Here is a 23,464-nt window from a genome sequence, read left to right as displayed (position 1 = left end):
CCGCAGCGCACTGGTAAGTTTGGGGTTGTGGGCACCAGGTGAGTTTCCTAACTCTTTACTTGGTTTCTTTTGCAGAGCATCACTGGGAAGAATCTGCTGTTGCAAGAGACAGAATTGGGTCAGCTGCCGCAGCGCACTAGTAAGTTTGGGGTTGTAGGCACCTCGGGGGAATTTCTTATTTGTTTATTTTGGTTTGGGGCTATTGTTGTTTTCTATGTGGGGAAAGGAACTGCAGTTTCAAGACTCATTGGCCCAGCTGCCGCAGCGCAGTGGTAAGTTTGGGGTTGTGGGTACCTGGTGAGTTTCCTAACTCTTTACTTGGTTTCTTTTGCAGAGCGTCACTGGGAAGAATCTGCTGTTGCAAGAGACAGAATTGGGTCAGCTGCCGCAGCGCACTGGTAAGTTTGGGGTTGTGGGCACCTCTGGGGAATTTCATTGTTGTTTATTTTGGGGCAATTGTTTCACTTTCTTTGCACGTGGCTGACCGGACACGTTTTGGTCCAATTTGCACCACCCATGTAACCGTTGGCATGTTACATTTTTAATTTTCGGGCACTTACTTGGAGCTTTTCAACAATTGCTATGGCTTTTTCCCCCTGCGCTTTTCACACTGTCTGTTTGCTCAACACCGTTCGGGGACTGGCATTTACCATTGCAGTTATGGCCCAACACGTTTGTCACTTTACTTGTGCTTCAGGGTTGCATGCATTTCTTATTGTTGAGCACCGACGGTCCATTCAACAATTGCCTTTCCCCCCTTTGAGGTGCCTTTAGTAATACCAACTATCTTTGTAGGTGAGTTAACTGACTGCGCCACAACAGCGAGATCTTCTGTTTTACAAGGGAGCAACAAGCCACCACAAGAAAAGCAGAATGGAGAAGTTTCTGCAGCCTGCAAAGGGTGTGAAGCACAGATCACATCTGCCCACCCAGATAACCGCAGCAGACTGGGCCAGAGACTACAGCAATGTGATGCACGCTGACGGTGGGGTGCTGTTTTGCAGTGTGTGCAATGTGGCGGTGGACCACATCCGGAAACACACTGTGGATATGCATGTGCGGTCCCAAAAACATTTGAAGCGCTGTTCAGATGATCCTGACCTTCAATCTTTGCCGAAACGTGCACGGCAGATGACAGTGAACTCGCTATTCACCAAGAGTACAGCTGCCGGTGCCGCAAACCATGAAATGATAACTGAGTGGGTTAACGTCTGCACCGCGTTGAACATTCCGCTCAGCAAAACCGACCACCCTGTGTTGCGCAAGTTCCTACACGAGCGAGTACGGAATGGTGGAGCGATACCTGGGAGTCATCAGCTGCAAGAACGGTATCTCCCAGAGAGATATACAAGTGCCAAGTACGAGGTGAAAGAGCTATTGAAAAATAAGCGTTATCTTTGACGAAACACCACATGTCGAAGGGCGGTGTGTTTTGAATGTGCTAGTTGCAGCAGTCTCTCCGCAGGGTGCCCGTCAGATCCATACCTACCTGGTGGACACAGTCTTCCTATCCCAGTGCAACCATGGGACTGTAGCGCAAGCTGTTGTAAAGGTGCTCACAGAGTACCGCATAGACTTCCAGAACGTTGTTTCTTTCAACACTGACAACGCGGCATACATGCTCAAGGCATTCAACACAGTGTTGAGGAATTTGTACCCAAACTCCATCCACAACACCTGCTTGGCACACATAATGAATCTTGTTGGAGAGTCATTTAGGAAGCCTTTTGTCGAGCTAAATGCTTTCCTGCTGTACTTCTCCCGCATCTTTTACATGGCCGGCAGCAGAAAGAGAAGGTACCTGCACCATCTTGCAGAGAACCATGGGATGAAGGCACGGGTGGCACCTGATCCTTGCAGTACCCGCTGGAATTCTTGGTTTGCCGCTGTCCAGTACCACTGCAAGCACTTTGAGGCCTATGCTGGGTTTGTGGAGTCAGAGATGCAACTCAGCAAGTCTCCCCCAGACTCCCTCGAAAATCTACAGAAGATTTTTAACACCGACCAAAGGGAGTGCATAAAAGTCCAACCGGACATTGTGGCAGAAAAATGCCAAAGCATTTTAAACCTGATGGAGTTATTCCAGAGCCAGACACCAGTGACCATGAAGGTATACGATTATTTGGAGGACCTCCACATGAACCTAACCAACAATTCAGTCCTCACTGTGGAGTCACTACAGCCATTTCTACAGACCACTGCAGGGGCAAAATTAAGTCTGGCACAGAAAAAAATAAATAACAGCCCAGCTTAATGAAGCTTTTGAACATTCATTAGAAAAGGTGGCCAAATACATGGGGGAGGCCCAGCCAGGCATAAAATTCTTAAAACAAGTGCGCATTTTTAACTCTGCATCCTGCCTAATGACAAGAGTGCCTATTCAGCCATCCCTGGTTTCAGCGAAGTTCCCGATCAGGAGCTTCGCCTGTACTTTGAAATGTAGGGCCAGAAGCAGTGCAGGCGTCTATTTCTGGACTTATTGACACCGACCTCTTTTGGCGTGGGCTGGCTGACCGCATTCCAGCTCTTTCCCAACTTGCAGCTGTGTACAAAGACTGTGTAACAAGCTCTGCAGATGGTGAAAGGAGCAACAGCATATACAAAATTATTCTCTCTTCCAGACGACGGTCCCTTTCAGAACAATCAATCCGGGCATTATTGTTTTTACATTATAACCAGCAACACAATACTGGTCTAGACTTGGAGTGCTCTGAAGAACTGAACGTATATGACCAAGATTAACATGCCTTTTACCTAAAACAAATGGGCTGAATTGTAAATAAACAAAATGTACATAGCTCCATGTTGTCAAATAACTCAAAGAGTAAGATATCTGTGTTTGGTGTTGCAAAAAACCCAAAATAAAATGCCGCTAAATTTCCATTTTTGTGCCACTAAATTTCCATTTTTGTGCCGCTAAATTTGCCAATCCATGCCGCTATATCCTGGGGGGTCTGGTGAGTACCTCCCTGCTTCTGAATGTCGTACATGGCCGTCATGTTGTCCGTCCGAATCAACACAACCTTGTTGCACAGATGTACTTTGAAGGCTTTTAGTGCCATGAAGATCGCCATCAGTTCTAGAACATTGATGTGCATCTTCCTTTGCTGCGGTGTCCATAGTCCCTGCACAGTGTAATGGAGTACATGAGCCCCCCCATCCCTGGAGAGAAGTGTCCGTCGTCCGGATGATCTGTGGCACAGGCTCTTGGAACGGTCGTCCCTTGCAAAGGTTTTGTGGATTCCACCATTCCAGAGAGTTGTATGCCCGACCGCTCACCAACACTAGGTCCTACAACTGTCCGTGAGCCTGAGTCCACTGACGTGCTAAGCACTCCTGAAGCGGACGCATATGTAGTCTCGTGTGCGGGACTATGGAGATGCAGGAGGCCATCATGCCTATCAACTGCATGAACACTCGTGCTGGAAGCGAGTGCTGAGGTCTGAATCTTAGTATCAGCGATTGAATGCTGCTGACCCTCACTGAATTCGGCTGTGCTGTGGCTGCCAGAGTGTTTGTCGCACCCAGATTCTGCTGTATGTGGGCGGGTTGCAGGTGGGACTTTGGGTAATTCAGTGAGAATCCCAGATCGTGAAGAAGGTAAATGGTGTGGGACATGTGGGTGGCACACTGCTGGGCCGACCTTGCCTGGATGAGCCAGTCGTCCAGATAAGGGTAGACGTGAATGTTTTGTCTCCTTAGGTGTGCTGCCACCGTCGCCAGGCACTTCGTAAGCACCCTGGATAATATGTTGGATAAAGAATGGGCCGGTGGGAGCTCTAACAAGCTGCGTCCACCATCGTCGCCCGCATAGCCACGCCCACAAACATGATGTCTTTGATCAGACTTTTGTACAATATCACTCTGGCTAAAGTAAAGGTTAACTGCACACACGCCAGACTAATCAAAATACAGGGAAGCACTAAACAGGGGTGCCCCCCTATCCTAAACGTTCTCTTTTAAAATAGATCCATTCAATACGTGGATAAGGAATGGATAAGATGCGGAAAATGATGTGAAGCACAGGATGAGCTGTACCACTCTACACACATGATATACTATTATATTTGGCCAATCCATACAACTAGATTCAGAGACTAGACCACATATTAAAGGTTTATGAAAGATACTCCAACCTCAGCATAACCTGAGAGAAGTCCCTGGTGTTCACATTATGTGTATGGTCACCAGCAAGAGATGTAGTAACTATCGACAATACCGAAGCAACACCAATTTTTAGGAACATGGTTATCAATGGAACCCAGTAAGTTCTAATGGGACAATTTCCGTCTCCTACTACACAAACTAAACTCAGAAAACAGTCACTGGAAATGACTGCCTGTTACTGGTGGGAAGGGCACTCATTTTTAATGATCTTCCTCCCAAGGTTCTTGTGAATATTACAGAACTCTGTGGGTAGTGCCAGAGTGCTTATTTAAAAAACTAGACAAGCTTGTTTGATTATTATTATGGAATGGTGGATCACTCAGAATAGATCTGACACCATTACAAAAGATAACCTTCGAAGGTGGCATATTACCAAATGTGAGAAAATATGAAAAGGTCCAGCTAATCTCCTGGTGGTGAATGAATAGGCGACTGTCCCACAGGAGGAACCAGCATCACAAACACTCCAGCAAGCAATAGGTAGAGGGGATAAACTGATGCACTATATGGAGTTGACTGGGGGAGGGAAGAATGCTTACCACAAGACAAGTCATTCAAATTCGAAATGGCTTTACCAGACAGACAAGAGGGAGGTGATCACTAACACCAAGAATAACGCTCTGGACAGGATCTAGATTCCTAAGAGTAAGTACTCTAGAGTACATCCAAAGAATGGACGACAGGGCATATCTACCTTGGGGGTTGGTGGGAGATATGGCAGGGGATGATCATCAAGTAATTTAGCAAATTGAATTTTCCCTCAGCAAGTAAGACATTCAAATACAAACAACTCCAGCAAGCCTAGAGGTCATGTATCAAAAAGTAACAATGAATACTGCGAAGTACGCTAAAAAATAAACTTCTGGAGTTCAAGATGAATAAAAAAAAAAGATATCCTCAATATAAACCAAACTGATGAATAGTATCACAAAGGAACTTATAGGGCTGAAATCCTGATGGTAGGATGACATGGGGCACATGGAGGATGGAGACTTGGACTAGCAGGAGGTCTTAATGCACCTCCCATTGGGGGTGCTGTGAGATCGGGATTCTGCCTAGTCGGACTAAAAATATTATGCAGAATATACATCTCAAAGGGTACAACAAAAACATTGAATTTCATTCTAACCGAGACATTCATGCGGGTATGTGTTTTGACTAGTAAATTCTAACACCAAATATGGGAATGCCCTGCAGTGAAGCAATAAAGGACTCAAGCTGTAAAAACAATTAAGGAATTAGAGAGAAAGAGTCTGGATATACCCATGATCCTAAAAGGGATATGGAAAACCAACATTTTAACCGCTACCAAGAAATATGTACACCCAGGACTAATAGTTGGAAAGCAAGATGACAAAATGATGGGGAAATACAACCCCAAAGCATAAGGATTTGACCTGGAACATGGATTTGTGTATGGCCATCAAAAGAGTGGTCTAAACAGGAAGAGAATGTTCTAAAAAGTTCAAAAAGGTATGAGGAGGTTGGATAACATTGGATGGATTACAATAAAAATGTGTCTGCCTTTCATCTACATCCAACATATACTACGTGGACAGTGAAACATGATCGATGTAACAGAAAAGAGACCACAGAAGGAGTACAATTGCAATGTTCAATCAACACAAAACTCTTCAAAATGTAACCGATTTGTGGGTGGTGTGAAACTTCCATGCATATTTAATACTGATGTTGTTAAACATTTTGAATTGCATGTCACGTCTAATGTAACAAACTCAATAAAAGTTATTTTAAAAAGAATGGATTAGGGGCGTGGCTTAGCTGGAGATGGTGTTGGACGTGTCTCCGGGGAGCTCCGGCGGACCGCCACTACTTTCAGCAATTACAGCGGAGCCGGGGAGTCACGTGCTCACCTTAGTGGTGGACATTGCGGTGGTGACCAGGGCCATCAGCGGAGAGGCTGCGCACTGCCTGGCGGCGGTCTGGTGCTCGGAGGAACGCGGGACCTGGAGGTCCGAGTGAGCGAGCCGCCATCTTGCGAGCCCCTGCTGGAGTCCCTCTCCAGGCGATCCCCTGGGGCCTTCGGGGGTTGGCGAGCCAGCGGCGCGGAGGCGGGAGAGATTAGCGACACCAACCCCTCCTGGCATTGGATGGTGGCAGAGGGGGTCGTGCTGGCGGTGAGGTGCTGGACGAGCTGAGGAGGCCCCTGTGATGAGCGGCACCACAGAGGCCTAGCGTAGACTGACACGCGACCCGCCATTTTGTGGGAGCATTGGCGGGGCCCGGTCTCGGGCCTGGTGGTTGCTAGACACGTTGCCGGGACAGTGCATCCCTGGTGCGACGGTGGAGGAGACTGGTGGCGTTTTGCATCGGCAGCTGGAGACGCCTATGGAGGTCGAACTGGCGTTTCAGCGGCTGCCTCAGGGCGGGCACTGACGGATCGGCCCAGTGAGACCTGCGTTGCTGAACGGGTGTCCCGGTGGGGCTACGTGTAGCCTGAGGTGCGGGGCCATCAGGACTGAGATCAGGTACAATGTCGCTGGGCGGGGGGCCGCGAGTGTACACGGGACGAACTGCGGGCGTCCCCCCTCCTCTTGAGACTCTGCTAAAGGCCAGCTTTGGGAGCACTAGGCGGCTGCTTGGCGCGGCAGGAGCGCTTGTCCTGGCGGCAGATGCACCGCGGCTGGGGGCTGTGACTGTTTGAGACACGGCGGGACGTGTGCGGCCCCCACCATTTTGAGACTCCTTTGCTGTCTAGCCTTGGGGGCGCTGGACTGTCTGCAGTCACACCTGGGTGGCCACTGCAGCATCAGGTCCCTGGAGTGTGAGGGTTCGCATTGACCGGCATCCATAAGTGGCGTCTGAAGTAGGTCGTTGGGCGGCGCCCAGAAGATTGCACTAGAAGGGACTGCGGCGAGGCGGCAGAGAGGCATAGTGAGCAGCGGCCTGGTGGGGTCCAGCCAAAGGGGCTACAAGGTGCGGGACCTGGTGGGAATTCCTGCAACACCCACTGTGCTGCAGGGCTCGTGGGGGCCCACACCATGTGCAGCGCAGCTGGGGTCTGCGAGAGGGCGGCACGATAACAAGAGCGCTCCCCTGCCATTTTGTGTCTCCTTCACCAGGCGGTCCTGGGACATTAGTCATTGTGTATTGCTGTGGCTGGGGGCTCTACGCTCTTCCTGGGGCCACTGCGCTCAGTGGCGCTACTGGTGGGGAGTCCAAGAGACTGAGACCAACAAGCGGGCGCTAAGGAGGCCTGGAATTCCTTCTACACTGTCTGGCTTGCACTCGTTGCGCTGTGGGGCTACAGGGGCCCACGTTCGAAGCAGCGTAGTTGTGGTCTTCAGGAGAGAAACACGGAAAGAGCCTCCCTGTCGCTGGCGAGGCACCTCCGTCGGAGCAAGCACACATGGGCTGCGCGGCCTGGTGGCCAACAGGACATCTCCACCCTGGCGATGACTTGTTCCAAGGGGGGCAAGGCGGATCCGGCTACCGCCTCCAGAGACAATACCGTGGTAGCCATGTGGGACAGGGCGGGAGCATCGGCTCCCAAAGTGGCGGCGTCGCACACTGACGGTGGCTCAGCACCAGTGACCCAGGCGTTCATGACATCCTTCTTGTCTGACCTAAAGTCGGAAATCAGCGCTTTGCGCACGGAGGTCCACTCGTGTGTGCGAGAACTTCGAAAGGAGGTGACAGACTTGGGGCACCGAGTCGATGGGCTGGAGAAAATAGTGGACACTCGCACGGAGGATCAAGAGCAGTTGTGGCAACGCCTTGCAACGCTTGAGGAGCAACATATAGAGCTTCAAGTAAAGCAGGAAGATTTGGAAAAACGGAGCCGCCGGAACAATCTTCGGGTTCGGGGGGTGCCTCTTGGTGCAGAGGGAAACAACATCATGACCTACATGGCGAGATTACTCCATGAGGTGTGGGGGGACGAGGATGCCTCACCGCCGGCTTTGGATCGAGCCCACAGGGTCTCCGGGCCCGCGGGGAGGCCGGGTCTCCTCCCGGACATCCGAACTAGAGTCAATTTCTTCACTGAAAAGGAGGCTATCCTCAAGGCGGCCTGCGCTAAGCCAGATCTATGCTACAATGGGCACAAGATTCAAATCTTCCAGGACCTGGCGCCCAACACCCTGAAGCGGCGTCGTGCCTTTAAACCAGTGACGGAGAAGCTGCAAGACATGGGCATCTCGTACCAATGGGGCACCCATTTGCCCTCATCTTTCAGTGGGAGTCTAAACGCAGAGTGGCGCGAACCTACACTGAGGCAGCCCAACTGCTTCCCATTCCTACATCTCCGCCGACCAGCCCTTCTCGCTCTCTGCGCTAGGAACGCGTGCCTGCCAAATCATCCTACTATCTCCCACCCCCGTTGCTCGCTACGAATAGACGAGCAGTCTACCTCCCAGGCCAAGCAGGATATTATTGCCCACATACGATCCCTCGAGGGAGATAAGGAAGACCTTAGCTCGCACCCCTCAACTCCGTGACGGATTGAGTGCAGGCCTACGTTTGACTGAGAAGCATATCCCCCCTGGCATGTGTACTTCCTTTCCAGTCTGCTGCACTCCACTCAGATCTATTCCCTGGCTCTTTCCTTTTAGGGTGGGGGACGTCGAGGTTCCCCTGTATGACGAACTTGAGACCGGCTGCATCCTTACCCCCGCTGATTCCTGAGGGATTGATATCCTTGGGCTTATCCGAACCCTAGGGTGTAGGATGCTCGGTGACTGGAACAGAGGGACTTGGCCCAGTTGGCCACTGTTTGATTACTGCCCTTCTCCCATGTACCTTTCTTCTCTCTTCCTCTTCCTACTTTCTTTCTCTCTCTCTCCCTTTCTCTGTGTGCGTTGGGCTGGGGGCTATATGGCGGCAGCGCTTAGTGTGGGGGGGGGGGAGGTGGCTGACCTTCCCTGCGGATGTATGCTGCAGCGGAATTGGGATGGGGGGGGGCGCAGATGACTCCTGTTTGGATTTTCCTATGATGGCTAACTTGCCCAGCCCCTTAAAGGTTTTAACTCTTAACGTCAAAGGCCTGAGCTCCCCCAATAAGCGGCGGTAAACATGGCGATACCTTCTGCAGCAGAACCCGGATACCATATTTTTACAGGAAACCCACCTCTTACGGGCAGATATTGGACGCATGACACACCCTAGATACCCTCTCCAATTTTGGGCTGCAGCGGACACCAAGACAGCAGGCGTAGCAATATTGTGTAGGACTGGCATCAGGCGGTGAGAGACCAAACCCTTTAGGAGCGGGGATGGACGCTTTCTTAGGGTGAGTGTAGAGATTGGGCGGTGCATCTTTACTCTTTGTAATGTGTATGCACCCAACCAGATGCAGGATCGGTACCTCAGATCATTTCTGAAAGATCATGTCCCGCAAGGAGACCACTCGCTGATTCTGGGGGGGATTTTATCTTAGTCTGGGTCCCGGAAGCGGATCGTAGTGAGGCCTCGTTTATCGGAGCTGGGGCCATGTCCTCCGCGAATCGTACTCAAATAGCGGAACTGGGGTTGTTCGATGCGTGGCGCTGTCACTCCCCGGGGCTGAGGGACTATTCGTTCTACTCTCATGCCCACCGCTCGTACTCCCGTATAGATTATCTATTCGTCTCCCATGCTCTGCTGCGGGACGTGTTGGGCGCCTCCATTTTTGCTATATCACTATTGGACCATGCGCATGTCGAACTGCTCCTGCAGGATCCGACCGCTTGCCCTGCTCGAGAGGTGAAGTGGTGTCTGCCGCCGGGCATTCTCCGAGATGCAGCTGATGTGGAAAGTATTAGGGCGGCCATTGACTCCTTTTTTGCTAGTAATGACCTTCCCGAGATGCCTTTCCCCGTGGTATGGGATGCCTTCAAGGCAACGATCCGGGGTCACATTACCACTCTCTCGATTGCACGGGCGCGCGCGGCTCGGGACTTGGAGGATAGCTTGGCAAAGGACATACAGCTAGAGGAACGACGCGATCAGGGTGGTACCTCGCTAGCAACCAGGCAGCGGCTTGGCAACCTCAGAGGGCAGCTTCGGCTTTTACGCAATAACGAGGCGGAAAAATCCTTGCTGGCCTTGAAGTAGAAATATTTTGAGGGAGGGGACTGCCAGAGATCACATAGCCAATGTCCAGCTTCCGGACGGGAGTCACCTCGGAGAGAGATAAGAGCGAGGCGTTAAGGGCTTACTATTCTGCACTGTATAGGGAGAAGCCACAGTCTCCGGAGGTAGTGGCGGACGTCCTGAGCAACTACACGGGGACGCCGCTACATCCACACTATGCAAGGACCCTGGAAGACCCCATCACCCAAGAAGAGGTGGCTGCAGCCATGAGGGATCTTCCCCTTGGGAAGACGCCGGGACCAGACGTGCTGCCCCTGTCTTTCTATTGCATGTTTCAGTCACAGCTTTGACCTCATCTGCTGCGCCTGTACAACTCGTTTACTGATACGGAGGGGCCGTCCCGCGATATGGGTATGGGCATTGGTCCTGAAACCGGGGAAGAATCCCATGCTGTGTGCATCCTACCGCCCCATTGCCCTGCTAAACACTGACTTTAAAATCTACACCAAACTCTTGGCGAAGCGTCTGGTCCCCTATATGCCGGGTCTGGTGGACCCGCACCAGGTTGGATTCATTCGCACTCTACAGGGAGCAGATAACGTGCGCAAACTTGCTAGCCTAGTAGGGAATGCGCACCACTGGATAATCCCGGCTTGCCTTCTGTCGCTAGATGCGGAGAAGGCGTTCGACCGGGTGGACTGAAGTTTCCTGCGGGCGGTCCTATGTAAGATCGGGCTAGGTCAGGACATGATCACTCGGATCATGGCGCCATATCTCGCCCCGCAGGCTAAGATTCGGATCAATGGACGGCTCCCTGCACTGTTCACCATACATCGGGGTACCAGGCAGGGGTGTCCCATCTCACCCTTGCTATTTGCCCTGGTGGTGGAGCCGCTGGCTGAGATGATTAGTCAGGTGACCGACATACATAGTATCCCCATGGGTGGCTGTGAGAATAAGGCGGCGTTGTTCGTGGACGATCTCATCCTTACTCTAGCACGCCCCAGGGAGTCCCTCCCGGCACTCCATACAGAGGTGAACCTCTTTGAGCGGGCCTCTGGCCTCAGGATTAATCATAGTAAGTCCTGGGCTCTTAACCTTACCATCATGAAGGAAGAGATTCCCCACCTGGAGAAGCTAGCATCCGCTACTTCGGCCTCTAGGTGACTCCCTCTCTGGACGCATGGTCACAGGTAAATTGGCGGGAATGTCGAAGGTCGGTTCTTGAAGACTTGGGGAAGTGCGAACCCTAGTGCTGTCGTGGCTGGGTAGACTCAACGCCATTAAGATGTCGATCCTCCATAAAATTTTATACCTATTTCAGTGCCTCCCCACGCCCATTCCGCTCAGTTGTATTGAAGCTCTCCAGCGCGACCTCACAAACTTTATTTGGGGCGGGAAACGTCCTCGGTTCTCGCAGAAGCTTCTGATGACATTGAGAGATAGGGGGACTGGCGTGCCCCATCCTAGTGGACTACTATTGGGCCTCGCACCTGCGATTTGTGGAGGAGTGGGGGGTGACGAAGAGTGAGAAGGGATGGCTGCACATGGACCGAGCAGTGACGGGGCGAACCATCTGGGACCTTGCCTGGCGACACGCTCCAAGAGCGCTTATATCGCGGTGCCCACAAGGACGGTACTAGATGTATGGGATAAAGTAGCTGTATGCAGAGGTCTCACGACATTCCCTTCACCGCACACCTCGATAGAGGGGAACCCGTCCTTTCCACCGGCGCATCACTCGCGCGCCTTCGCCAAGTGGACGCAGGGAGACTGCAGGGTGATTACTGATCTGTTTGAGGGGGGTAAGCTTAAATCCTTTGCTCAATGTAGGGAAGAGTTCCATATACCATTGGTGGTGCGGCTGCAATATGTCCAGCTGCAGCACTGGGTGTCGGAAGAGGAAGTGTACCAGGCGGCCACACGCGCCTTCACTCACTTTGAACGGCTAGCCCGCCACCCTGTTGAATCCAAGGGGCTTATTTCCCGGATTTACCAGATCTTGCAACATCCAACAGCGCTGCCTTCCCACCCCCATCAGAGCAGATGGCAAGCAGTATCAGACACGGACATCACCCCTGCACAGTGAAGTAGGGTGTGTCGGGATATCCCCAAAGTGTACCGTAGCATGCCGCAGCGGGAAAACGCCTATAAGCTCATGACCCAGTGGTATTATACGCCTCAACGTCTTCACAAGAAGTTTCCTACATCCTCCCCCCTGTGCTGGAGGTGCCGATCTGCATCGGGTGATCTCATTCATATTTGGTGGGCATGCCCGTCGCTGACTTTATTCTGGTAGGAGGTCCTTAGCCACATTAGGAGGGTGCTGGGGTTCCTTTTGCCTGAGGCCACTAGCACAATCATACTAGGTGTTAAACCTGTTGGCCTGAAGGCCCTTACCAGGAGCGATTGGACCTTGGCGCTCCAAATGTTGGGAGCTGCCAGGCAGCTTATAGCCCTGTATTGGAAAAAAGCTGAAGCTCCTCCAATCGCAGCCTGGTTTGTGCGTTTATGGCATGATGTCACAATTAAGCTTTTTACAGCACTGTTTCAGGCGTGCGACACTCGCTTCAAGGCTGTTTGGCAGCCCCTAATTAAATATCTCTGTGCTGTTGAACATGCGCGCCACTTGCCCACTAAGCTTAGGACGCTGCGCCTATTTGAGGATGCTGTTATCCCCCCTCCCCACAGGGCCAGCTGATATTACATTCTGCAGTATGGAACGCAGCCGGCCCCTAGTGGGTTGTAGGCGCAACGCTGTGTACAATCTACCTTTCTGCATAGACTCTTAGCGAAGTTAACGCACTGTACAATAACGCGGCCGGCCCTGGATAGGTTTGTAGGCTTACCGCTGTGTATCTAATACGCCTGTGATGGGTGTATTTTTGTCAGAAAATAAAAAAAGACTTGAAACAAAAAAATAAAGAATGGATTAGATTCAAACATTCATCTATTTCCCGAGGGCAGGTGATATACGTCCAGAGATAATGAGGATTTCAACAAGGAAGATAAACTGTAAGATAACCAACTACCAATTTGCCTGTACTCTGACCTACAGTCCTGCAGTGCACAGTTATGATCTGCTTTTTTCTTAAAACATGTCAATGGGATAGAAAGAAATACATTTCCAACAGCAAGTACTGAATTACTGAAAAATCTTTTCTTGAAAATTGTATTTAAAGTCGCTTTTTGCATACAGTTAACTGTTGATTGTCTTAACTTACGGTTTATGGCTTGTTGTGTTGTACCCTGCATTAAGGCTCCTCCAGGTGACAGGGCTGATATTGTACTGCTAGCAGCACTACTTGAGAGAACCTGGAAAGCAATTAAAAAGATCTTACAACTCAATCTATTTCAAAACATGTTCAGATATAAAGACACAATTACAATGGACATAAACCGGTATTGAAAGAAAAAATAAAGCTTTTTACAGAGAAAGGAAGAGCATTGAAACACAGACTGCCAAGGGGTCTGCCAAAAGATTTTAGAGTCGATCTATTCCTTCTATGGACAGCAAATTATAAAGTAATTGATAAATAAAGAGATGGGGTGATCTAGACAACTCAATTACATATTCACCTGTAAATCTATCTACCAAGCCCTGGTATATTTCACAGAATGACAAATTTTGCAGAACACTTTACGTTGTAACACTGAGAAATCTATGTGAATTTAGTAATCTATATCAATTTAGGAGACTGAATACTGCTCTCAAGCAATATTAAAGTCACCGTTGGCTAGATTCATATGTGGTGAAATTCAAAATTGACCACAGATTTTCGTACCAGATGCTTGGGCAAAAAATAAAAACTCAAAGAAACCAATAGTTTTGGTATTGGCTTAATAAAAGATTTTTCACAGGTTGCACAAACACACAAAACTGGTACTGTGTAGCCAGTGTCAGTGGTTGACATCACATATAAAGAGCATGTTTAGCAGAGGGAGCACCTTTGAAAGCTTCTTTTGCATGCAGGATACCTAAAGGACATGTAGTAGAACAAACTTGCCTCACAATTCGGACACATCTTCCTTACATAGCAGGAAGGGTGGGGAATTGGGAGTGTCAAATCACCATAGGCATAGACTGCCATACAGATGTGCTATACACAAATTCCTCAAGACACACAAGTAGCCCTTGAATTCTATTTGGAAAGCAGAGTGTCCACATCAAGTATCAACTCATTTCATTCTAAGCCTGGGGTCATTGGCACTAAAAAAGAACTACTTCAAGTTTTAGAAGGATTTTTTCGTCCAGATCAAGAGGACCGCGCAGGGATGTCCTTTCGCCCGAGAAATGGCGGTGCTGTAAATGGCGAGATACGAGGATAAATATGTATACAATAACCATCCATTCTGCAATCATATATAACAATGGTATCGATAAATTGACGGCATGTGGTGCATCTGGAAGGTGAATGAGGGAGATCTTTTAAAGTTCCATAATTGGCTGAATGGCTGAAATCAAGACATTAAATTCAGCTTGACTCCCAGCCAAACAAGTCTCACATTTCTCGATGTAGAGGTCAGACTGTCAAGCATGGGACTAATACCCACTCTATACACAAATCCCACAAACAAGAACACTGCCTTGCACTTCAAAAGTTTACACCCTAAAAGTTTGAAAGACAACTTGCCGTATGGTCAGTTTTTAAGAGTGATTAGGTCCAAGGACAAGAAAGAAGTTATTTTGTCTAGAAACTAAATCAATAGGGAGCAGAGCATGTAGGGCAGCATGTGTAATTTTAATTATAATAAGCAGATTTGAATTACATAGATAAGTTCAGGTGCTCACAGGAGTGACAAGGTGTGTAATGTCAGACAACAAAAAGAAATCCACAAACTATATACAATGGGGGGATTTTCATGGGGGGGGGGTTGGGGCAACAACGTTTCGATCTTTATTGAGTCAAGATCATCAGGACAGGGTGAGCAGTTATTTTAGAGAAGCAGGTGAATGCACAGGGGGAGTGTCCGAAGTCCTCTCAGTTGGTTTCAAGGGTTCAATGTCTCGATGGCCTGGTTATTGCAGCGCTCGAAGTGGGGGAAGATTTGCTAGTTACTTGGGGAAGGGGATCCTCCACATTTTAAGTCTTACGTTCCATGTGCTCTTATGAGCTAGGTTTGGGTATGAGATGAATGGGGTATAAATGGGTTTGGAAAAGGGGTCAGTCGTCTGAGTCGGGTCTTGAGTGTAAATTGAAGTGCGTATACATTAATATGGAACCGGGGTCAGTTGTTTCAGTCGATTCCAGTGAAGTCCTGGACTAGCGCCTCGGGATGAGAATTAATTGTCGTACTCCGCTGCAGCAATGGCCTTCCTGGTCCTCGTTGTGAACTTGCCGAACGCTGTCACTGCGTTCGGCAAGTTCACAACGAGGACCCGTCCAGGACTTCACTGATCTCGGATCTCAACCCGAAGCGCAAGTACAGGACTTCGCTGGAATCAACAGAAGCGACTGACCCTGGTTCCATATTAATGTATACCAGCTTCAATTCACACTCAAGACCCGACTCAGACGACTGACCCCTTTTCTAAACCCATTTATACCCCATTCATCTCATAGCCAAACATAGCTCGTATGAGCACCTGGAACGTAAGACTTAAAATGTGGAGGATCCCCTTCCCTTCCCCAGGAGCCAGCGCTAAATGTGAAATGTGCATGTCTGGCTCCCGGCTGCTTAAACTGAAAGTGAACAGTGTCTGTCAGGCTGACTTTTGTTTGGCCTGACAGACACTGTTTCTACGGGGGAAAAGAGTGGAGGGGTGTGGCCCTTCCGCCCAAATGGACCAATTACACATTGTTTTAACGTTTCAGACACGCCGGACTTGAAAGTACAACGTCCAACAACCGAAATACCCGGACAAACACTAATGCGCAGGCTAGTCTTTTTTCACACTTGGCAATGTTAGGTCAACATACTTTGATACATAACAGCTGAAATAAGGGATGCCTCCAGCTTCACAGTGAAAATTCTCTTACGAAAGTAGTACGCTTATGTGCAATATATAATTAGCTGAAACCCAGATTTGACTTTGTTCCAGAAATTGGCTCAAACACAGATTGAGAAGTTAAACTATGAAACACATTGAACAAATTGAACAAAACCACAGCAGACTTCGCTTATCAATATCCAAGAGTAAGGTACAGCCCCCGTTTTTTTTTTACTTTGAAGTGGATTAAAATAGGGATTAGAGTAAAATTCTAAAACTATGTTTCATGTCACATTTTTCCAGCATTGATCCAGTCCTGGTCATGAGGAGATCCCAAGAAATATTGAAGGGCTCGAAACCTGATGACCCCATTGGTTGGGGGAAGATAACCATTTATTTAAAAAAATCTGAAATTAGGAAATACAGCATAACAGCCTGTTCCTGCAACACCAAACCCCGACTTGCGTACACCGGCAGGATGCATAGTGTGATTGATTGAAAAATATGTAAACAGTCAGGTGTCTTGTTCTTATGTCGAAGGACTAGTCTTTTTCATAATTGTGTTTTTTCTTTCAAATGTCATTGTTCCAGTTTGTGTAATTACTGATGTAAAATGTTTAAAGAAAAAAAGGGTGCCCTTTAAAAAAGACCTGATAAATGTTTGTAATGGTTTTCTAAACAGAAAATTGATTGTGAAATAAATCACGAGGGCAATCATATTGGAAAATGTGGTTCTTACAAGAAAACAGAATTAATTGATTTTAGCAGCTAGACACCGCTACGGTTGATATACAGGTCAGAAACAGAACAGGCACCAGTTGTGCAAGTATGTAATGATCAAATAGGACTAGCTATGTTTACAGGGGGAGGGGGACTCAAAGAAGGACGCTAGCTGGCAAACCTGTTGGTTTGTTCATGAAGCCCTCACCCACCAACCTGGTTGGTGGCATGCTTCATCATCGGGCCCACCACAGTGACACCGAATGTGTCCCGGGTGTGCTTCGACGCCAGATTACTGCGGAGCTGATATATTCGCTGAGTGTGCAGTGTAGTGAGTGAGAAAGTGAAATTAAAAGCTATACAGTAGGTCCCAGTACCGAGGGTAAATACATTTAATAACTGGGCCTCTGTTAGCAATAAAAAAGGCAGTTAGACGCGGTGGAGTACGAATTAAGACCTCCTGCGTCTTGTGCAAGCCCACACATAAGCTAGCATGGTATAGCCGGGCAAGAAATGCAATGCATGCTTCCCCATTGGCACAGGCTGCAGCAAGGCTCCCCACCTAAAAAGTTGAGCTTTTCTAAGAATGTAGGAGATTATATATATATATATATATATATATATATATATATATATATATATATATACACACACACACACACACACACACACACACACACACACACACATAGGTTTCAGGGATGTTATTGTTAGAAATTAGCATTTAAAAAACCTTTTAAATGCACTGAAAAAACCTCAGGTTTCAGGGACGTTCTAGTTAGTTGGACATTTCACTCATACAAAACTAGAGAAATTAGTCTGTTATAGTTAGTTGAGCTAACTATAACTCGCGCCCCGCAGTACACTGCTTATGACATCACATATTACATCATTCATGACATGGTCAGTGACATCACTGATGACATCATTGATGACATCTTGAATGTCGTCACTGAGGACATCATCCAGTGACTGTGTCTGTAAAGTTCAAATATGTTTTATATATGCCACGGTGTATTGAAGAATGAGTGGGTGGATAAGTGTCTGAATGGATGATTTAGTAGGCGTGTGACTGACTGTACAAGTGATTGATTAAACGGGTCTTACTGAATGCATGGGTTAGTGACTAAACTGTGTGATTGTCTGTGTTAGTCTGTCAGTTGGTGTGTACGCGGCTGCATGGTTTGGTGAGTAGCTACACAAGTGTCTATATGGGTCATTGATTGGTTGTCTGAGTATCTGTATGGGTGTCCGAGTGTCTGTTTGGGCGGGTGTGGGGTGTGTGACTGTGCACAGATGTGTGAGTGGGTGATTTACTGGGTGTATGGGTTCAAGAGTGCATCTGTGAAGGGCTGTATGGGCTGGTGAGTGTATGGGTATGTTGGTGAGTGAATGGATGTCTCAGTGGTACATGTGGGAGTAACTACATATGTGAAAGGCAGTATTTGTGAGTGTTAGAGTATATACATGACTATATGCGAGTGAGTGATTGTATAAGAGAGTAAGTATGTGTTAGTATCTGTATGAATACGTGAAGTGGTCTGTGTATAACTGTATAGGTGAGTAAATGGGAGTGTGATTGATTCTTTGCATGACTGACTAGGTGTGAGAGTGACTCTGGATGAGTGGCAGTGTGTCAGTGTCTGTATATGTGTACGAGTGCATATGATAGTTTTATATTGATGAGTGACTGCATGTACGAGTGACTGTATGGGTGAATTAGTGGATGTGTGTGTAGACCTAGGAATCAGTGAGTGGGTATGTAGAACTGGTATTGGTGTGTCTATGGTTTCGAAAATGGTAGTCTGTATTTTGGAGTGGGTGTATCAAAGGTTATATTAGGGTGTGAGGAGGTGCATCAGATTATCACGTGGATTAAGTTATTTGAGATGTCATCAGTGATGTCACTGACCATGTCATGAATGATGTAATATGTGACATCATCAGCAGTGCATTGCGTGGGTGCAGTTTTAGTTAGCTCAACTGTGAGAAGTTGGCCTGATATGTAGTGTTTCCAATTCTGGAACCACTGGGTATCAGTCCAAACAAACCCCAAAGATGTCAGGTTGTAAGTCAACCTTGTTAGACAAGCTATCCTAGTGGTAGCATGGACTAAGCAGCCTTAAAGGCTTAACTTAAGAGGTCGTGTTAAGCGAGCTGTTTTACCACATACAATCCTGTAATCAAATGAAAGGACACCACACAAGTATATATTATAAAAATATATGTATTTATTTCTAAATTACTCCCCAGTACTCTTTATGAGGAAAGGGGCACAAACGTTAAATCAAAAGCACAGTATAACATACAAAGTTGCACAATTTTGGATAAGGGCCGGTGGCCACTCAAACCATATACTATGAAAGTGGTATAAGAGATACCAATCGAACAGTGGTTAGGCCTAGGGCCTAGAGATTCGCTGGGAGCAGTCAGGACTAGCAATGCTGAAGTCGGGAGTAGCCCACAGGAGACGGGTGCAGCACGGAAAGTGCGGCTCGCACCAATGCAATGTCAATGGCGCGTAAAAGTTAGATAAAGTGAATTAAAAGATACTTCTGCTGAACCTAGAGGAACAAAACTTAAGACACAGACCCTAGAGGTGTGTACCAGTGTGGGAACACCGGCGTTGCAATGTTACCTCACCCACAGGCCGTGGGTGCACAGGGTCGAAGTGGCGTCGGGTTTTGACACGCAGGCTCTTGGTGCTTGAAGCTGTTGCAGCTGCAGGCGATGTGAAGCAGAAGTGTCCGGTGCGATCCAAGGGTGGATCGAAGTAGAAAAGTACCTGAAAGCAGAGGGGACAGTGTCTGGGTCACTCAGCAGTGACCAGGGTGGAACCAGGACGGAACCAGGCAATGTCGGGCGCAATCAGGTGGTTGTCGATAGGCTTCTCTCCGCTGTCACGTGGGCTCTGGGGCATCTGCGACGTCCAGGAGCAGGTCACGATCTGTCCCACGTAGGCTCTCGCCGTCAGCACCGTCGGCTTCAAGATTGCAGCAAACAGCACTTGGCAAAAGCAATCCACGCGGAACCGGGAGATTGCTTATCACTCGAACCAGGAGGGTCAGAGTGGGGGCTCCTTTTCACAGGAGCTGGTGCAGATCTGGAGCAACCAGAAAAGCAAGTCGTATTCAAGTTTGTCGGCACAGGGGCCACAAGCCAGCTGGCAAGTGACCGGGCCAACGCGTCGAGCCAACACAAGCAGAAGGGCCCCACGCAGCACTCGTCGAGTGTGGAGGGGTGAGCTTTGGTGCAAGTGGAGCTCGGGGCTGGGGCTTCTCAAACCCCAGTGTACAGCTTCGAGGGTCACTCGTGGGCTGCACGGTCAGCGTCTCGTGGCCTTTTCAAGATGGCGTGCCCCACGCTTCCGGTCGCCTCCACTGGTCTCAGCTCTGCAGGGACTGTGGATCGGGCAGGGAGAAGGCAGGCAAGCTTGATCTCGTCGATCTCTGTCGCTCGAGTTCCGGCGGGAACTGCAACAAAGCAAGGGTCGAGGGCTGGATGGTACCCATTTGCACAGGGTGGTCACTCCTTGACCACAAGGGAGATTCTTCAGTCTTCTAACGTCGTGTAGAAAGTCGAAGGGTCCAGAATTCGTTTCTTATGTTTCTTCAGGATGATCTGAGTTGCATTGGCACTGCTCCCACTCTTATTCGAATCTGGTGGGCTGGACATCCTGCTAGGTCCCCTCCTATGGGTGGGACCCAGGAAGGGGGTGGTTACACCCCTTTCCTTTGATCCAGGCCGCGCTGGGACGGGGGCTGGAAGGCCCCAGAACCGGTTTGGCCGGATTATGCCAGGGGCAGCCTTGTGCTCCCCAGGCAGTGTCTGGTTTCTTTGAAACCTCCCTACTCCAATCCACTATCTCCTGTCTGGGGTGGTTTGACACCGCCCTGCGACAGGAAACCCTTTGTCCAGGCCACCATATGCTGAGTTTCGGTCAGCAGCAGGAGGCCAGACCCGTGTCTGTGGCAGGGGCATCCATTTTGTGGATCTGAGGCTCATTTTAAATCAACCGCGTTTCAGTAAAGTAACATGTCTTATCCCTCTAGAAGGGTGGAATGCTACCCCCGTCGCCAGAACTGGCGAGGGGGTAGTATTCCAATTCGTATGACACCTTACACGACATGTTTTGATAAAGCCAAACCAAAGTTGCTATATAACCGCGAGGATTATAAGGCGCTTAAGAGTATATGGTATGGCATTATCCCGGATCAGCTTAGGGAGTTGTTCCCGACAGCTGCAGACAGGCCCAGCTCATGCCAGAGCTCAATCTCACATAAAACCACGCACTCTGCCTCCAGGATTGATGAGGCCTTCCATAGGAGTGGCTCACAGGCTATATATGTGTCCAGATATAGGTTTAGATATAGGTATACTATATCTAAGCAAGGGGTGATTACACCCACTTGCCCCAGCTGAGTGATCAGCCAGTTGTGTCAATTTTAGATAGCCAGCCAGGGGTGGCAAAAGATATGCTGCAGCCCCTGGTAGGCCTTGGATGCACCTATGCCCTGGGCACCTATAGTGCTCTGTACAGGGGCTGATAAGGTGACCCAAGCCAATCTAGTTATGCACCTAGGGTACATGGAATCCATTTCACAGAGAGAGCAGATAGCCTGGGGCCCTGATTAGCAGGGAACCAGGCCAACTAAGTCGAAAACCAGCTAAACACAAGGCAAAAAATCTGGGGTAACCATAGTCAGGTAGCCACCTTCCTACATAACCCCCCCCCCAAACGAAAGGAGATAAGGCTATCCTTGGCCAGGTAAGCCTATATTGCCTGAGTGGCCATATAAGGAAGTACCTGCACTGGCATGGGTACCCCCTGTCTCATGGTCCACTAAGCAGTCCCTCACCCTAGGGGTATTAGAGGGTCTCCACCATAGGGAATCACTACCTTGGGTGTGTTTATGCAAAGTTAAAGGCTGGTTTGGATATGGAGTTTTGAAGTGAGGCCCCACTAATTTTGGGCTCAACTTCCTCCAATTATCTTCCACCATGTGTGCCTTTCTTTCTTCAACTGAGTTGCACTGAGCTCTCAGGGTCAACCTCTGGCTACCTAAAGCTGGAGGCTGGGTCCCTCTGTGTGGCTTGCTGGAGGGACAGTTCAGGTTTGGGCCCTTTGGGTCCCAGGTTTGGCTGTGCCCAACAGAATCCATCTGTGGGAGGTCCCTAACTGTTTTTAAGGGGGCTCCCTCAGGAGTTTTTAAAGTTTTCACCTTACTAGGCCTACTAGTTTTGGTGCCCCTAATCTGTTGATGGGGGTGCTTTATTTGACAGGGGGCCCTCCGGGTCTCACTGTCCTTCTTGTCCTCTGCAGCCCTGGGCTGACTGAGGCAAGGTAGAGAGGGGCAGGTTACCTGCTCTAGACTGGGTCCCACCTGAGAAGGGTCCACTGCCATCAGAGGCTCTGTCAGGCCAGGCCTAACAACCTCTGGGGCAGTTCCTTCATCAGGGGTAAGATCAGTTCCCTGAGGAGGCTGATCCTGTCCAAATGTCTGGTGAGGGGGAGATTTCTCTTCCTCCTCCATGCTCTCAGTTTGGGTGGAGTGATCCATCATTTCAGGCTTCACAACACACATCTGTTTGAGTTTGGGCTGTGGCCATCACAGCCCCACCAACCTTTTCAGGAGGAGACTCAGTTTGGGTTTCTGCTGTTATCATAACAGCTTTGCTATTCTGTTTTGGAAAAGCTTCTGGTAAAGATGGGGCAGAGAGTTGCTCAGCCCTACCAACCTTTTCAGGAAGGACATCTTGGATTGGGGCTATAGCAAGTACAGCCCCGCTAACCTTTCCATTAGAGTTTACCATTCTAGAATGGATTTCCTGTTCAACCTCAGCCCAGGCTGAGATTTCTAAATCATTGCCCAGTAGGCAGTCTACAGGCAAGTTTGGTGACACTGCCACTCTCTTTGGGCCAGTGACACCTCCCCAGCTGAGACTTACTACTGCCATGGGATGATTTGTTTGGATACCATCAATGTTTGTTACCTGGTATGTGGCACCTGGTAAAAGTTGCTTAGAGGGGACTATACAGTCAGCCACCATGGTGATGCTAGCCCCTGTGTCTCTAAAGGCTTCAACTTTCAAACCATTGATGATGGGTTCTTGTCTATATTTGCTCAAGGTATTTGGGCAAACAGAGAAGTTGGCAAACCCCATGCCAGTCTCATAAACAAGATCATTTGGGGATGGGGACCTGGATAGGCCAGGGTCCTCCTGGGCTCCAAAAGTAAACCCACCCAGATTCCTGGGTGTGCTCCCACTTCCTGGGGGATTACTGCTGACAGTAACAGGAGGTGTTGGAGCTGGCATTGGAGGTATGTTCTCTTTATTGCCATTCTTGGGACAACAGTTGTCTGTTTTGTAATGCCCAACCTGTTTACAGGCATGACAATAAGGCTTTTTCTCTGTTGAAGAAGTGTCTTGGGACCCACCCCCATTCTTGGAGTTTTGGGGCCCTGGGGAAGTGTTTTCTTTACTTTTATCCCCACCCTTATCTTGAGGCTTGGTAGACTCCTTCTTCTGGTTATTGTCCTGATTCTTAGGCCTAATCATGGTTCTGACCCATTTATCTGCCCTCTTTCCCAATTCTTGGGGAGAGGTCAA

At 48.9% G+C, this 23,464-nt stretch overlaps 1 protein-coding gene across 4 annotated transcripts in view; it reads right to left on the bottom strand.

The window, feature by feature from the left end:
* The window catches only part of GTF2H1 (general transcription factor IIH subunit 1), a 488,969-nt gene that overhangs the window by 138,012 nt on the left and 327,493 nt on the right, over positions 1 to 23,464 (bottom strand). For all 4 annotated transcript variants that reach the window (XM_086956061.1, XM_086956063.1, XM_086956064.1 and 1 more), the window contains exon 12: positions 13,425 to 13,515. In XM_086956061.1, coding sequence (XP_086812187.1) covers positions 13,425 to 13,515 — 91 coding nt within the window. The remainder of the gene's footprint in view (positions 1 to 13,424; positions 13,516 to 23,464) is intronic.

The sequence above is a fragment of the Lissotriton vulgaris genome, chromosome 2_1, assembly GCF_964263255.1.
Source record: "Lissotriton vulgaris chromosome 2_1, aLisVul1.2, whole genome shotgun sequence".
Taxonomy (NCBI): Eukaryota; Metazoa; Chordata; class Amphibia; order Caudata; family Salamandridae; genus Lissotriton; species Lissotriton vulgaris.
Note: the sequence above shows the minus strand (reverse complement) of the source record. Positions and strands in the feature narration are given on the sequence as shown.